Here is a 16463-nt window from a genome sequence, read left to right as displayed (position 1 = left end):
ATGAGTGGGGCTTGGAGACCATGACATTTGCTCTAGGGTGATCTGGCTGCAGTGTTTCCTTGGCAATTCCCTTTTGTCAGGATCTCTAGTCCTCTTCTCCTGGTTGGTCAGATGCCCCAGAGATTTATTCATTCATTTAAAAGATATTTATTAGGCGTATACCCTAGGCACTGGGGTATAGTGGTGAACAAGGCAGACAAAAATTCTTGCTCTCATCGAGTTCATGTTCTGGTGGAGGAGATTGGCCATAAATGAGATAAATAAGTATATGTAATGTGTTAAATAATGATAAGTGTTAAGGGGAAAAAATAAAGCAGGGAGGGTAGATGTAAAACTATTGGAGGAGTGAGGTTGAAATTATAGGTGACGTGGTAAGGGGAGGCGTCAATGAGAGGATGACTTTTGAGTAAAGACCTAAAGGAGCAGGGGAGTGAATGGAGGTGTATATTGGAGAAGGGAGTTCCAGGCAGAGGGAATAGGTCCTGAGATACAGGTGTGCCTGGGATGATTGAGGACACATGGAGGCCATCATGGCTCTTCTGTTCCCTGTGCTCCCTGCCTGTGGCCTCCTGTTTGTATGTGTTCACTGAGTTTGTTACCTGTCTTTCCTCATGAGAATTTTTTTTTTTGGTGAGGAAGATTGTCCCAGAGCTAACGTCTGTGCCAATCTTCCTCTATTTTGTATGTGAGAGGCCACCACAGCATGGCTTGATGAGTGGTATGTAGGTCCATGCCTGGGATCTGAACCTGTGAACCCCAGGCTGCCAAAGCAAAGTGTGTGAACTTAACCACTAGGCCACTGGCCCAGCTTCTAGGATTTTTGAATAAATAAACGTAATGCATTTTAGGAAGGTTTTTCATTTAGAAGGTAGAAGAAAACTTGTTTTGGTATCTAAAACTTATCTTCATTTGTCTGAAAAATGAATTTTTAATATTAATCTCATTCTTTGATAATAAAAAAGAGATAGGAACCGGCTCTGTGGCCAGTGATTAAGTTTGGAGCACTCCACTTTGGTGTCCTGTGTTTGGTTCCCGGGTGTGGACCTACGCCACTTGTCAGTGGTCATGCTATGGTGGCGTCCCACATGTAAAATAGAGGAAGATTGGCACAGATGTTAGCTCAGGACGAATCTTCCTCAGCAAAAAAAAAAAAGAGATAAGGCTTAATTGTATTCTGATTTTAAAATGTTATTTATCTTTGCCATTGTTCCCGTTTTTTTAGGTTCTACCAATCCAGTTTGAGATTACCCAAATAGGAGCAATGTATTCCCTTTTTCTCCCAAGTATATTTTTTAACTTTTACCTGTTCTTTTCATTTAGGAAGAAAGGTTTTGGTGGGACTGCAGGAATGGCATTTGTGGGGACAGTGTGTTCAAGGAGTCACGCAGGTGGCATTAATGTGGTACGTTTTTGTTTTTGCTGTTTGACTTTGGGCATCTGCATTAGGACAGTGTCAAGCATTTACTGACTCTATACTTCCTCCCCTAGTCTTCACAACAATATTTTGGGTATAATGAGGGGCATGATAGAGTGGTAGATGTGTTCTTTCCCTAGAGACTGGATTAAGCTTTCTAATATTTATTATGTGTCCTTTATTGTGGATAAGGAAATACAGATGCTATTTAAGAAAATTAAATTAGGACCATGAATTTGTTTTTCCATGAACCACCATGAGTGACTATTGGTGCTAAAGAAATTGCTCCATTGCTTAAAGGGTCCGCCTCCATCATCCGTGTGTTGAGTCACAACAGTTTCTCACTAGACTGCAATGTATGAAGACTGATGTTGGATGCTTGATTTATCATATAGTCTGTCAACATTGTAGCGATAAATTTCCTTTTGTGAAAAATAATCTGGGAGACAAAACATATCCTTTTTGTTCATAAACCTATTTAACAGTTTCCTGTGTTTGGACAGTTTGGGCAAAGCAGCGTGGAGACATTCGCATCCATCGTTGCTCATGAGTTGGGTCATAACCTTGGAATGAATCATGATGATGGGAGAGATTGTTTTTGTGGAGCAAAGAGCTGCATCATGAATTCAGGAGCATCGTGAGTAACTGAATTCTTTCTTCTTATTCTTCTTAATATAGTATTGTAGATCAGTGTTTCTTTTTTTTTAATTAATTTATTTTTGGATGTAAGTCATAGTATATTTGAAATTCTGTGTAGATTACATCATGTTCACAACCCCAAAACTAATTATAGTCCATCCCTTCACATGTGAGCCTAGTCACCCCTTTTCCCCCATCTTCCCCCATTGTAACCACCAATCCAATCTCCAGTGCTATCTGCGTGTTTGTCATTGTTTTTATCTTCCACTTATGAGTGAGATCATATGGTATTTGACTTTCTCCCTCTGACTTATTTCACTCAGCATAGTACCCTCAAGGTCTATCCATGTTGTCACAAACGGCTGGATTTCATCATTTCTTATGGCTGACTAGTATTCCATCGTGTATAAATACCACATCTTCTTTATCCATTCGTCCCTTGATGGGCACCCAGGTTGCTTCCAAGTCTTGGCTATGGTGTATAATGCTGCAGTGAACATAGGGGTGCAAGTATCTTTATGCCTTTGTGTTTTCAAGTTCTTTGGATAAATACCCAGCAGTGGGATACCTGGATCATATGGTAGATCTATTCTTAATTTTCTGAGGATACTCCATACTGCTTTCCATAGTGGCTGCACCAGTTTGTACTCCCACCAGCAGTGAACAAGGGTTCCCTTTTCTCCACATCCTCTCCAGCATTTGTTGTTTCCTGTCTTGTTAATTATAGCCATTCTGACTGGAGTGAGGTGATACCACATTGTAGTTTTGATTTGCATTTCCCTGATAGCTAATGATGTTGAGCATCTTTTAATATGCCTGTTGGCCATTCGTATATCTTCTTTGGAGAAATCTCTGTTCAGATCTTTTGCCCATTTTTTAATTGGACTGTTGGTTTTTTTGTTGTTGAGCTGTATGAGTTCTTTGTATGTTTTGGATATTAACCCCTTATCTGATATGTGGTTTGCAAATATCTTCTCCCAATTGTTAGGTTGTCTTTTCGTTTTCTTGAGGATTTCCTTTGCTGTGCAGAAGATTTTTAGCTTGATGTAGTCCCATTTGTTCATTTTTTCTTTTGTTTCCCTTGCCCGGTCAGACATGGGACTTGTAAATATGCTGCTCAGACCGATGTCAAAGAGCATACTGCCTGTGTTTTCTTCTAGAAGTTTCCTGGTTTTGGGTCTTACGTTCAAGTCTTTAATCCATTTTGAGTTGACTTTTGTGCCTGGTATGAGGGAATGGTCTACTTTGATTCTTTTGCATGTGGCTGTCCAGTTTTCCATTTATTGAGGAGACTCTCCTTTCTCCATCATATGCTCTTGGCTCCCTTGTTGAATATTAGCTGTCCATAAATGTGTGGGTTTACTTCTGGGCTCTCAATTCTATTCCATTGATCTGTGTGTCTGTTTTTGTGCCAGTACCATGCTGTTTTGGTTACTATGGCTTTGTAGTATATTTTGAAATCAGGGAGTGTGATACCTCCAGCTTTGTTCTTTTTTCTCAGGAATCCTTTGGCTATTCGGGGTCTTTTGTTGTTCCATATAAATTTTAGGATCCTTTGTTCTATTTCTGTGAAAAATGGTGTTGGAACTTTGATAGTGATTGCGTTGAATCTGTAGATTGCTATAGGAAGTATGGACATTTTAACAATGTTAATTCTTCCAATCCAAGAGCACGGAATATCTTTCCATTTCCTTGTGTCTTCTTCGATTTCTTTCAACAATGTTTTATAGTTTTCAGTGTACAGATCATTCACCTCTTTGGTTAAGTTTATTCCTAGGTATTTTATTCTTTTTGTTGTAATTGTAAATGGGATTGTATTCTTAATTTCTCTTTCTGCTACTTCCTTGTTCGTGTATAGAAATGCAACCAATTTTTGTATGTTGATTTTGTATCCCGTGACTTGACTGTATTGCTTTATTGTTTCTAAAAGTATTTTAGTGGAATCTTTAGGGATTTCTAGATATAAAATCATGTCATCTGCAAAGAGTGACAGTTTCACTTCTTCTTTTCCAGTGTGGATCCCTTTTATTTCTTTTTCTTGCCTGATTGCTCTGGCTAGGACTTCCAACACTATGTTAAATAAGAGTGGTGACAGGGGCATCCTTGTCCGGTTCCTGTTCTTAGAGGGATAGCTTTCAGTTTTTCTCCATTGAGAATGATATTTGCTGTGGGTTTGTCATATATGGTCTTTATTATGTTGAGGTATTTTCCTTCTATACCCATTTTATTTAGAGTTTTTATCACAAATGGTTGCTGTATCTTGTCAAATGCTTTCTCTGCATCTATTGAGATGATCATGTGATTTTTATTCTTCATTTTGTTAATGTGGTGTATCACGTTGATAGATTTGTGGATGTTGAACCATCCCTGCATCCCTGGAATGAAATCGACTGGATCATGTATGATCTTTTTAATGTATTGTTGTCTTTGATTTGCTAGTATTTTGTTGAGGATTTTTGCATTGATGTTCATCAATGATATTGGCCTGTAATTTTCCTTTTTTGTGTTGTCCGTGTCTGGTTTTGGTATCAGGATAATCTTGGCTTCGTAGAATGAGTTAGGAAGCTTCCCCTCCTCTTCAGCTTTTTGGAAGAGTTTGAGAAGGATAGGTATTAAGTCTTCTTTGAATGTTTGATAGAATTCACCAGGGAAGCCATCTGGTCCTGGACTTTTATTTTTTGGGATGTTTTTGATTGCTGTGTCGATCTCCTTACTGGTGATCAGTCTATTCAAATTTTCTACTTCTTGGTCCGGTTTTGGAAGGTTGTATGTTTCTAAGAAATTATCCATTTCTTCTAGATTATCCACTTTCTTGGCGTATAGCTTTTCATAGTTTTCTCTCAGTATCTTTTGTATTTCTGAGGTGTCCTTTGTAATCTCTTCTCTTTGATTTCTGATTTTATTTATTTGAGCCTTCTCTCTTTTTCGCTTGGTGAGTCTAGCTAAGGGTTTGTCAATTTTGTTTATCTTTTCAAAGAGCCAGCTCTTGGAATCGTTGATTTTTTTCTATTTTTTTTTTTAACCTCTATTTGATTTATTCCTTCTCTGATTTTTATTATTTCCTTCCTTCTGCTGATTTTGGGCTTTGTTTGTTGTTCTTTTTCCAGTACCTTTAGATGCCCTTTTAGATTGTCTATTTGGGATTTTTCTTCTTTGTTGAGGTAGGCCTGAATTGCTATAAACTTCCCTCTTAGAACCGTTTTGCTGTATCTCACAGATTTTGGCTTGTCGTGTTTTCAGTTTCATTTGTCTCCAGGAATTTTTTGATTTCTTCTTTGATTTCTTCATTGACCCAATCGTTGTTCAGCAGCATTTTGTTTAATCTCCACATTTTTGTGGCTTTTCTGGTTTTCTTCCTGTAGTTGATTTCTAGTTTCATCCCTTTGTCATCAGAAAAGATGCATGGTATTATTTTGATCTTAAATTTATTGAGCCTTGTTTTGTGGCCTAATATGTGATCAGTCCTGGAGAATGTTCCATGGGCATTTGAAAAGAATGTGTATTCTGTGGTTTTTGGATGGAATGTTCTGTACATATCTACTAAGTCCATCTGGTCTAATGTGTCCTTTAAGGTGAGTGTTTCCTTATTGATCTTCTGTTTGGGTGATCTATCCATTTGTGTTAGCGGAGTGTTAAAGTCCCCTACTATTATTGTGTTACTGACTATTTCTCCTTTTATGTCTGTTAATAATTGCTTTATATATTTAGGTGCTCCTATGTTGGGTGCGTAGATATTTACAAGTGTTATATTTTCTTGTTGGATTGTTCCCTTTATCATTATGTAGTGCCCGTCTTTGTCTCTTGTTACGGTTTTTGTTTTAAAGTCTATTTTGTCTGATATAAGTATTGCTACCCCCCTTTTCTTTTCTTTGCCATTTGCATGGAATATCTTTTTCCATCCTTTCACTTTCAGTTTGTGAGTGTCTTTAGGTCTGAAGTGTCTCTCTTGTATGCAGCATATACATGGGTCTTGTTTTTTTATCCAGTTGGCCACCCTATTGCATTTGCTCGGAGTATTTAGTCCATTGACATTTAAAGTAGCTGTTGGTAAATATGTATTTATTGCCATTTTGTGACTTTTTTTTCTGGGTGTTTTAGTAGTTCTTCTCTGTTCCTTTCTTTTTCTCTTGCTCTCTTCCCTTGTGGTTTGATGGCTATCTTTAGTAATATGTTTGACTTCTTTTGTCTTTTTTTCTTGCTTGTTACAGGTTTCTGATTTGTGATTACCAGGAGGATCCTATTTAGTATTCTATGCGTATAACAGTCTATATTGAGTTCATAGACTCGTTAGCTTGACCTACTTCTAAAAGCTCTACTTTTTCACTCCCCTCCTCCCACATTATATGTTTTTCAAATCATATTTAGTCTCTTGTTTAGTGTGTGTCTATCCATTACCCTCTTATCATTGAAATAGGTGATTTTAGTACGTTTGTCTTTTAACCTTCATAGTATTTTCACAGGTAGTTGATCTGCTACCTTTACTATATTTTTACCTTACAAGTGATTTTATTGTCTCGGTTTTTTGTTGTTGTTGTTGTTTTGTCTTTTTGATATTTTTTTTTTTAACTCTGTTTGTGGTCATTGCTTTCCCACTTAAATAAGTCCCTTCAGCATTTCTTGCAGAACTGGTTTCTTGGTGATAAACTCCTTTAATTTTTGCTTGTCTGGGAAGCTCTTTATCTCTCCTTCCATTCTGAATGACAGGCTTGATGGATAGAATATTCTTGGCTGTAGGTTATTTCCTTTTAGCACTTTAAATACATTATGCCATTCTCTTCTCGCCTGTAGGGTGTCCGCTGAGAAGTCCACTGATAGCCTGATGGGCTTCCCTTTATATGTCACTTGTGGCCTTTCTCTTGCTGCTTTTAGGATTCTCTCTTTGTCTTTAATTTTGGATGTTTTAATTATAATATGTCTTGGTGTGAGCCTCTTTGGGCTTATCTTGTTTGGAGCTCTCTGTGCTTCCTGACCTTGGATGTCTGTTTCCTTCCTCAGGTTAGGAAAATTTTCATCTATTATTTCTACAAATAAATTTTCTTCCCCTTTGTCTCTCTCTTTTCCTTCTGGGACACCTATAATCCGAATGTTAGCTTGCTTGATATTGTCCCAGAGTTCCCTTAGACTGTTCTCATTCTGTCTAATTCTTTTTTCTCTTTTCTCTTCTGCTTGGGTGATTTCCTCTAGTCTTTCATCTGGCTCGCTGATCCATTCTTCTGTATCCTCTACTCTGCTATTGAGTCCTTCTAGTGAATTGCTCATTTCCAGTATTGTATTCTTCATTTCTGATTGGTTTTCTTGTATATTTTCCAATTCTTTGCTGATGTGCTCACTGTGTTCATCCATTCTTCTCCCCATATCTGTGAGCATCCTCATGATGTTTTGGTTGAACTCTTTGTTGAGTAGGTCTCTTGTTTCTGTTTCATTTAGTCCTTTCTCTGGGGTTTTGTCCTGTTCCCTTGCTTGGAATGTATTCCTTTGTCTCCTTGTTATGCCTCTTTCACTGAGCTTATTTCTGTGTATTAGGTGAGTCGGCTATGTCTCCTGATCTTGGAGAAGTGGCATTATGTTTGAGATGCCTCATGAGGCCCAGCAATGTGCTTCCCTCTTCTCACCAGTCCATAAGAACCAGGAGTGACCCCTTCGTGGGCTACTTGTGTCCTTCTTCTGTGGCAGGGTTGCTCCCACTGCAGGTACCCAGGGAGTCTAATCTTTCTTTCCCTGGCCAGCTGTTTGTAAATCTGGTTTGTGGAGCCTCAGCACCCTTGGCTACAAAGTCTATCAGCACACTCCTATTGCACTTTTCCTCTTAATTGGGTTGGTACCCAGTGTAGCTGGTTGCTAGACTCAGGGGCTTACAGTTGTGATACGCCTCAGGCCTACAAGGCTGTTGTCAGTTCTCTTAGGAGTGCAGCTGAGTGGGGCTGGCCCTAGGCACGGGAGCACTCAATTGTTTCAGGCTTTGGAAGGTGGGACTGATCCTTTTTATATCTATTTGTGAAGCACAGGTCTTCTGTCACTGATAAGCCTCACCCCCGACAGGACTACATACACCATCAACACAGTCCTGGTCCATGCATACTTCTCAACCCCCTGGAGCGTACCCTGATGCTGCACTGCAGAGACCCCCATCTCTCCACCAATGCCCCCCAACAGTTCACCTGGTCCTCACGCAGGCCCTGCCCCACAGAGGCAGACACACTGGCCTGCCTGTAGAGGATCAAGGCACCCAGTCAATGCAGGCTGAAAAGTAGCCTGAGGGCTTGCTGTTAGGTGGGGCCAGTCCCTAGGGCTGGTTGCCTGCCCTTGCTGAACTGGGTTAAATCTGTGCTCTAGTGGGTGTGGCAGACCCCTGGGCTAACAGGCGAAGGGATCAACCTCAATGGCACCCACTGAGGTCTGTGTCAGCATGCCTGGACCAGCTCAGAACTATGGCCCCCACCAATGTCTCAGCATCCGGAGAGGTCCCTGCTCTCACCAAGATGCCCCCAGAGCCCACCAGGTGAGTCTCGTTTCACCAAAGGACTGTCAGGCTTCTCTCTGGTGATTCTAGGTTGCTGCACTGAGTGAGTTTGTGTGTGGGCCCTTTAAGACCCGGGTCCTTTCGGCTTTCAGTGGATAGCTTTTCTGGGGATATCCTCGCTGCAGTTAATAGCCAGCAAAGCCAGACAGTAAGACCCCTGTCTCAGTTGGGCTGAGTCTGAAGGATGCTTACAGCAGTATCGCCCCCACTCCGGACCTCACTCCTCCAGGTAGGGCCGCGTACCTTAGGGTGTCTCCTGCCTAGCCAGCTGAGAAGCTCTGCTGCTCCCAAAGGTGGCTTTTTTCCTCTCCAGAAGGAATATCTGCCTCTTCCGCCTTGTCAGGACTGTCCCTTGTTGTGGATTCTTTTTATCCAGTTTTCAGTTTTCAATCTGGGGTAATTTTTCCAAAAATTGTTGTAACCTGGTTGTGTTTCTGGGAGGAGACGAGTTCAACATCTGCTCACACCGCCATCTTGACGAGATCTCTAGATCAGTGTTTCTTAAACTGTGCTATACTCATGTCTTATGTTGAAAAAACAGGAAAATTATTCCTTGCTTCCCTGAAATTAATTACATGATACACCACTCAAAAGTCTATTTTTAAATTAAATAAATAATTCCAGGGAGCTTTAAGAAAGAAACATTTAGGTAGGCACAGGTATGTAGCTACACTCTGTTGTAAACCAATTGACAGACCAAAGAACTATAAGAACCTGTAATAATTTTCATCTGAAGTAGAAACTAGGCAAGAGTTTCTGCTAGATTCAGTGCAGGTTGGATTAGATTGGAGTATTTACTCACAAACTCCTCCTTGAGAAAGTGCTGCATTGTCACTGTAAGTAAAAGAAGTCCTGACACAGTCCTGCTAACATCCCCAATTTTATAGATAAATGTGGGAGGGAAGACAAAGAGGAGGAGAAACAAGAGGTAACATTTATAGAACTCTTTTTATGTATTAGCCACTGGTCTAAGTACTTAAAAGATACTAATCACTTAATGCTCAACACCCTCATGAGATGTAGCTACCTTGTTATCTCTTTTTGCGATGAGGTCACACATCTAAATAAGTGGTAAAGCTGGAATTTGAAGTCAGGAAGTCTGAGTCCAGAGGCTGTGGGGGATCTTAGAACCCCTTCCTTTGGCAGGGTTCAAAAATAATTACAATAGAGGGTCTGAGGGCAAACAAAACCGTTGAATTTGCTGGGCTGCTTTTTGATGCAGATTTCATAAGGCAACAAGATTCCTTCCTAATTTAGTAGGCAGTAGTGCTATGCAGAGAGCTGGGCATGGCCACAATGCATATGTGGAGTAGAAGCTGAGCCAGAGGAAAAATTAGATATGAAAGATGTTTGTCTTTAACGAACACAGATGAAGATTTCATGTGGGGTATAGCCATGACCCCCAGTGTTCAATCCTAAATTAGATATGAAAGATGTTCATCTTTAACAAACACAGATGAAGATTTCATGTGGGGTGTATCTCTGACCCCCAGTGTTCACTCCTTTCTGCCTCCCTCCAGCTCCTGGAGCACTGAAAGAATCATAACAGTTTCTATTAGCCAGCTCTTTATCTTCAGATCTGAGAGTACAATTCTAATCACATCCTGGTGTAAAGGGAAGCACTCAAGTTGAATTTACTGCAGGATTTGTTTTTGAGCAAATACTAGGCTGAAAAATAGAAAAGGAAGAAATAGAATAGTGTTTATGAAAAAACTATACTTAATAAAAAAATAGTGATATTCACAAGAAAAGTCATAAGTCTGTAATAGATTCCCTGTAGGAGAGAGAGGTAAATTTAGTGTTTGCTTTGGCGGACAGTGAAGTTGAGGAAGAAATGAATTCAGGGAACAAGAAATGAATAATCAACAATGTGATAAGACAGGAGACTAAGATGAAAAAGGGAGTCTTCCGATTTAAGGAAGGAATGTCATGAAACAGTGCCATAGTGGAATTTAAAATGATGTGAGAACTGATGAAGGGTGGACTCATCCTTTATTCATTCACTCATCAAATAATTATTGAGCCCTGACTATGTGGGAGTCTTTGTTTTAGGCATCTGGAATGTCTCAGTGAGTTAGATAAAGACTTGCCCTTCATGGAGTTTATATTTTAATGGGGGAATAAAAACTATTAACATAATAAATACATCAATAATATAGAACGTTAGAAGATGATAAACCCTATGGAAAATAAAATAGAGCAGGATTGGACGATGGGGAGGGCCAGGGGTGGTGTGGTGGTGGTGGTAGAGGTCAGTTTTCAATTTTAAATTTGTATCGTCAGGGTAAGTTTCTTTGAGATGACGTTGGCCCAAATGCTTGAAGAAAGTTAAGTAGAAAGTTAGCAATGTGGGTATCTGAGTGAACAGCAAGTACAAAAACAGTGCGGGCAGGATAGATTCTTTTTTTCAAGATGGAAGAAATTACAGCAGGGTTATACACTGATAGAACTGGTTTAGTAGAGGGTGAAAAATTGCTGATCTAGGATGGAGAGGGCAACATTGCTAGAGTCTTCCTTGAGTACATGAGAGGGTCTGGGAGCTGGGGCACAAGTGGAGGGCTTTGCTTTAGTGGAGAAGTGGTGGGGTATCTTAATCTTAAGTAACAGGAGTAAATGGAGGTAGCTGCTGGTAGATGGAGGGATGTGGTAGTGGGAGTCTGTGGGTCAGTTTTGTCAATGAAGTAGGAAGTAGGTTCTTCAGCTGAAACACAGGATTGGGAGGAGCTGTTGGGGGTTTCAGGAAATAGGAGAAGGTATGAAATAGGCATCTAGTAGAATGGGAGAGTAAATGCAGTAGAGTGTGTTTGTTGGGCAGCTTTTTTGTTTTTTTTTGAGGAAGATTAGGTCTGAGCTAACATCTGCCGCCAATCCTCCTCTTTTTGCTGAGGAAGACTGGCCCTGAGCTAACATCTGTGCCCATCTTCCCCTGCTTTATATTTGGGATGCCTGCCACAGCATGGCTTGCTAAGTAGTGTATAGGTCTGTGCCTGGGATCCGAACTGGCGAACCCCAGGCCATGGAAGTGGAATGTGTGAACTTAACTCCTGCACCACCAGGCCGGCCCCTGGGCAGCTTTAATGGGGCCGCTTGAGATTCACAGTTATGAATTTTAAATGAGATTAATCAGTATAGAGTTGTGTTTTTGTCCAGCCATATTCAATTGCATAGGTATGTAAGAGAGTTGGTTGTGTTTAGGCCAAGTACAATAAAGTAAGAGGGGGCAAGGAAGTCAAACCTTTATGCAAAGCAGTACTTATACTGGTGGACCGTGACATTTAAACTGGATAAGGCTTAGGAAATAGAGGACATCAAGGGGACGAGAGAAGTAAAAAGGGGAAACATCAATGGATTGGATGTCCTGGTAGGATTAAAGAGATTTTGGAGACTATAGCTATACTAAAGGGAGAGTGGAACGCATAAAGATGAGATTGTAAGTTATGGTTATTGGTAATGAGAAGGTGTCTATTAAAATCGTGGGCATGAGTGATTGACATGGTAGAGGATAAGATCGTTGGAGGAGACGAGTTCAAGCCACTGAAAGCCCAAGAGATTGATAAGATTATCGACCTGTATATTGAAATCAGCAAAAATTAAGACAAGGGTAGTGTTACAGTGAAAGTGTTTGCAAGAAGGATATGAGAAGGAGTAACCTGGGGGTTGGTAGATGTTAGTAACAAAGATAGTGGCTAATTTCGTGTTAAAAGATTCAAAGCTTGGAGATTTTAGGAAGGAGGGAGACAGAATGGCCTAAAAGCAGCAATCGAGGGAGAACACTGATTCCATCTCTAGATGTATCAGAGTTGTGGGAAAAAGCTGCCACCACTCGAGATGGTTCTAGTGGAAGCTGTGAAATCAGGGGCTGGCTGAATTTCAAGTAGAGCTTGAAGGTGAAGGCTACTCTCAGAGAAGATCTGGGAGTTTTTGCTGATGGTGGACTGTGATTTCCAGAGTGCATGGTAAGAGAACAGGATACATGTGAAGCCTCGTGGGTATTAGAGTGCAGGAGACAAGGGCCTACACAGGGGCTGCAGCTTCGTATGGTGATTGATGAAAACAGGAATAAAGGACAGAATGAGATAAAGGCAGATAGTGGTGCCAAGGCCACGTGTGTGTGTTAGGGGTGGAGAAGGGTAAAGTGTTTAGGGTTCCTTCTTGACCTCTGTCTGTGGATTCTAGGATGTCTCAATTTATCTCAGTCCTAGTATAGGAAATTCATTTTGGCCCTGGTTGGGTGGCTCCTCCTTGATGTCTGTTCAAAAACAATCTGCAAGTCAATCTTGATAAATTTTCTCAGATTCCAGGGGGAAGGGACATAGAGACTAAAAGAAAGATATGATAGATGTTGAGAACACAGTGGAAAGACAGTTTCAGGGCCTTTGGACTTACTGGAGAAGCAACCAGAACAAATGCAACTTAAAATATATAATATTAGAAAAAAGTAAAAGTAACTGAGTGGGGGAGGTAGAAAATTGCTGATAATTGGAGAAATATATGTCTAATTGTGTTTTATTTTATTTTGAAATTTCCTCTCATTTATTTTTGTTGAAGTATAGTTGACACACAGTGTTATACAGTCATGCACCACATAATGACGTTTCATTCAATGACAGACTGCATGTGTGAGGTGGCCCCATAAGATTAGTATCATATAGCCTAGGTGTGTGGTAGGCTGTATACCATCTACGTTTGTGTAAGTGCACTCTGTGATGTTCCCACAGTGACGAAATTGCCTAACGATGCATTTCTCAGAATGTACCACCATTGTTAAGCAAAGCACAACAGTAGTATTTTGAGGTGTACAACATAGTGATTCAACTATATCCTATAAAAAATGATCACCCTGACGAGTCTAGTAACCATCTGTCAACCATCTGTCACCATACAAAGTTATTATATTATTGACTATATTCCCTATGCTGTGTACTACACCTCCATGACTTATTTATTTTGTAACTGGAAGTTTGTACCTCTTAATCCCCTTCACTTTTTTGCCCATCCCCCCATCTTCCTCCCTCTGGTGACCAATAGTTTGTTCTTTGTATCTATGAGTTTGTTTTTGTTTTGTTCTGTTTGCTTTGTTTTGTTTTGTTTTTTTTAGATTCCACAGATAAGTGAAATCATATGGTATTTGTCTTTCTCTGACTTATTTCACTTAGCATAATACCCTCTAGGTCCATCCATGTTGCCGCGAGTGGCAAGGTTTCATTCTTTTTTATGGCTGAGTAATATTCCATTACTCTTCTTTATCCATTCATCTGTTGATGGACATGTAGGTTGCTTCCATATCATGGTTATTGTAAATAATCCTGCAATGAACATAGGAGTGCATATACCTTTTTGAATCAGTGTTTTCATTTTCTTTGGATAAATACCAAGAAGTGGGATTCCTGGATCACATGGTAGTTCTGTTTTTAAGTTTTTGAGGAACCTCCATACTGTTTTCTATAACAGCTGCACCAATTTACATTCCCATCAACTGTGTATGAGGATTCCCTTTTCTTCACGTCCTTGCCAGCACTTGTTATTTGTTTTCTGTTTTTAAAAAATAAATTTCTTTTTTTTTTTTGGCAGGGGAAGATTCACCTTGAACTAACATAATCTGTTGCCAATCCTCCTCTGTTTGCTTGAGGAAGATTGGCCCTGAGGTAACATCTATGCCAGTATTCCTCTATTTTGTATGTGGGTCACTGCCACGGCATGGTGGCCAATGAGTGGAGTATGTCCATGCCTAGGAACTGAGCCCAGTCTGCTGAAGCAGAGCATGTTGAACTTAACCACAAGGCCATTGGGCTGGCCCCCTCATCTCTTTCATTTCTAATTTTGTTTATTTGGGACTTCTCTCTTTTTTTCTTGGAGTTTCCCTAAAGGTTTATTAATTTCATTTATCTTTTCAAAGAACTGGCCCTTAGTTTCAGTGATCTTTACTTTTTCTTTTTTTAGTCTTTATTTCATTTATTTCTGCTCTGATCTTTATTATTTCCTTTCTTCTACTAACTTTTGGCTTTGTTCTTCTTTTTCTAGTTCCTTTAGGTGTAAGGTTAGATTGTTTATTTGAGACTTTTCTTTTTTACTGAGGTAGGCCTGTATTGCTGTAAACTTCCTCTTAGATCTACTCTTGCTGCATCCCATAGATTTTGGAAAGTTGTGTTTCTATTTTCATTTGTCTCAAGTTATGTTTTGATTTCCTTTTTGATTTCTTTCTTGGCCCATTGGTTGTTTAGTAGCATGTTCTTTAGCCTCCACATGTTTGTGTTTTTTCCCAGTTTTTTTCTTGTACTTGATTTCTAGTTTCATGCTGTTATGGTTGGAAAACATACTTGATATGATTTCAGTCTTCTTAAATTAATTGAGACTTGTTTTGTGGCCTAGTATGCAATCTCTTTGGGAGAACGTTCCATGTGCACTTGAAAAGGATGTATATTCTGTTTTTGGGTAGAATTTTCTGTATATATGTACCAGATCCATCTGGTCTAATATGTCATTTAAGACGACTGTTTCCTTGTTGCTTTTCTGTCTGGATGATCTATCCATTGATATAAGTGGGATGTTAAAGTCTCCTGCTATTATTGTATGACTGTTGATTTCTCTCTTTGGCCTGTTAATATTGGCCTTATGTATTTTGGTGCTTCTATGTTGGGTGTGTAGATATTTACAAGCGTTATATCCTCTTGTTGGATTGATACCTTTGTCATTGTGTAATGTCTTTCTTTGTCTCTTGTTATAGTCTTGGTTTTAAAGTCTATTTTATCTGATATAAGTATTGCTACTCCAGCCTTCTTTTCATTTCCAATTTCATGGAATATTTTTTTCCATTCCTTCACTTTCAAACTTTGAGTGTCTTTAGATCTTAAGTGAGTCTCTTGTAGGTAGCATATAGATGGGTCTCGTGTTTTTATGCATTCAGCAACCATATGTATTTTGGTTGGAGCATTCAGTCCATTTTATATTTAAAGTAATTATTGATAGGTATGTTCTTATTGCCATTTTTTAATTGCTTTCTGGTTGTTTCTATAGTTTTTCTGTGTTCCCTTCTTCTCTTGCTCTCTTCCCTTGTGATTTGATGACTTTCTTTAGCGTTTGTTTTCCTTTCTCTTTATTTTTTGTGTCTCTATTGTAGGTTTTTGATTTGTGGTTGCCATGAGATTCATATATAACAACAAATTTATAGAGCAGTCTATTTTAAGTTGATAGCTGCTTAAGTTTGAGCACATTCTAAAAGCACTTCATTTTTACTCTCCTTTCCCCCATGTTTTATGTTTTTGATATCATATTTTCTGCTTTTTTATTTTGTTTATCCCCTATCTACTTATTGTAATTATAGTTGATTTTAGTACTTTTGTCTTTTAACTTTCCTACTAGCTTTTTAAGTGGCTGATCCATTGCCTTTACTAAATGTTTGCCTTTACCAGTGGGTTTTTTTTCTTTCATATATTTTCTTTTTTCTACTTATGGCCTTGTTTTTTCTGCTAAAGAAGAACCTTTAGTATTTCTTGTAGGGCCAGTTTAGTGGTGATGAACTCGTTTAGTTTTTGCTTGTCTGAGAAACTCTTTATCTCTCCTTCGATTCTGAATGATAACCTAGCCAGGCAGAGTATTCTTGGTTGTAAGTTTTTACCCCCAGCACTTTGAATATATCATGCCACTCCCTTCTGCCTATAAACTTTCTGCCAGAAAATCAGCTGGTAGTCTTAGGGGGCTTACCTTGTATGTAACTATTTGTTTTTCTCTTGCTGTTTTTAAGATTCTCTCTTTATCTTTAACTTTTGATGCTTTAATTACAGTGTGTTTTGGTGTTGGTCTCTTGGGTCCATCTTAGTTGGAACTCTTCGTGCTTCCTGGACTTGGATGTCTGTTTCCTTCTCTTGGTTGGGGAAGTTTTCAGCCATTATT

General features: G+C 39.3%; 1 protein-coding gene across 2 annotated transcripts in view; it reads left to right on the top strand.

Moving 5' to 3' along the window:
- Nucleotides 1-16463, top strand: part of ADAM9 (ADAM metallopeptidase domain 9) — a 176829-nt gene that overhangs the window by 57854 nt on the left and 102512 nt on the right. For both annotated transcript variants that reach the window (XR_011433256.1, XM_001491500.6), the window contains exons 10-11: nucleotides 1321-1402; nucleotides 1918-2051. Coding sequence is in view for 1 of the 2 variants with exons in the window: in XM_001491500.6 (XP_001491550.3) it covers nucleotides 1321-1402; nucleotides 1918-2051 (216 nt within the window). In the remaining variant the exon portion in view is untranslated. The remainder of the gene's footprint in view (nucleotides 1-1320; nucleotides 1403-1917; nucleotides 2052-16463) is intronic.

The sequence above is a fragment of the Equus caballus genome, chromosome 27, assembly GCF_041296265.1.
Source record: "Equus caballus isolate H_3958 breed thoroughbred chromosome 27, TB-T2T, whole genome shotgun sequence".
Taxonomy (NCBI): domain Eukaryota; kingdom Metazoa; phylum Chordata; class Mammalia; order Perissodactyla; family Equidae; genus Equus; species Equus caballus.
Note: the sequence above shows the minus strand (reverse complement) of the source record. Positions and strands in the feature narration are given on the sequence as shown.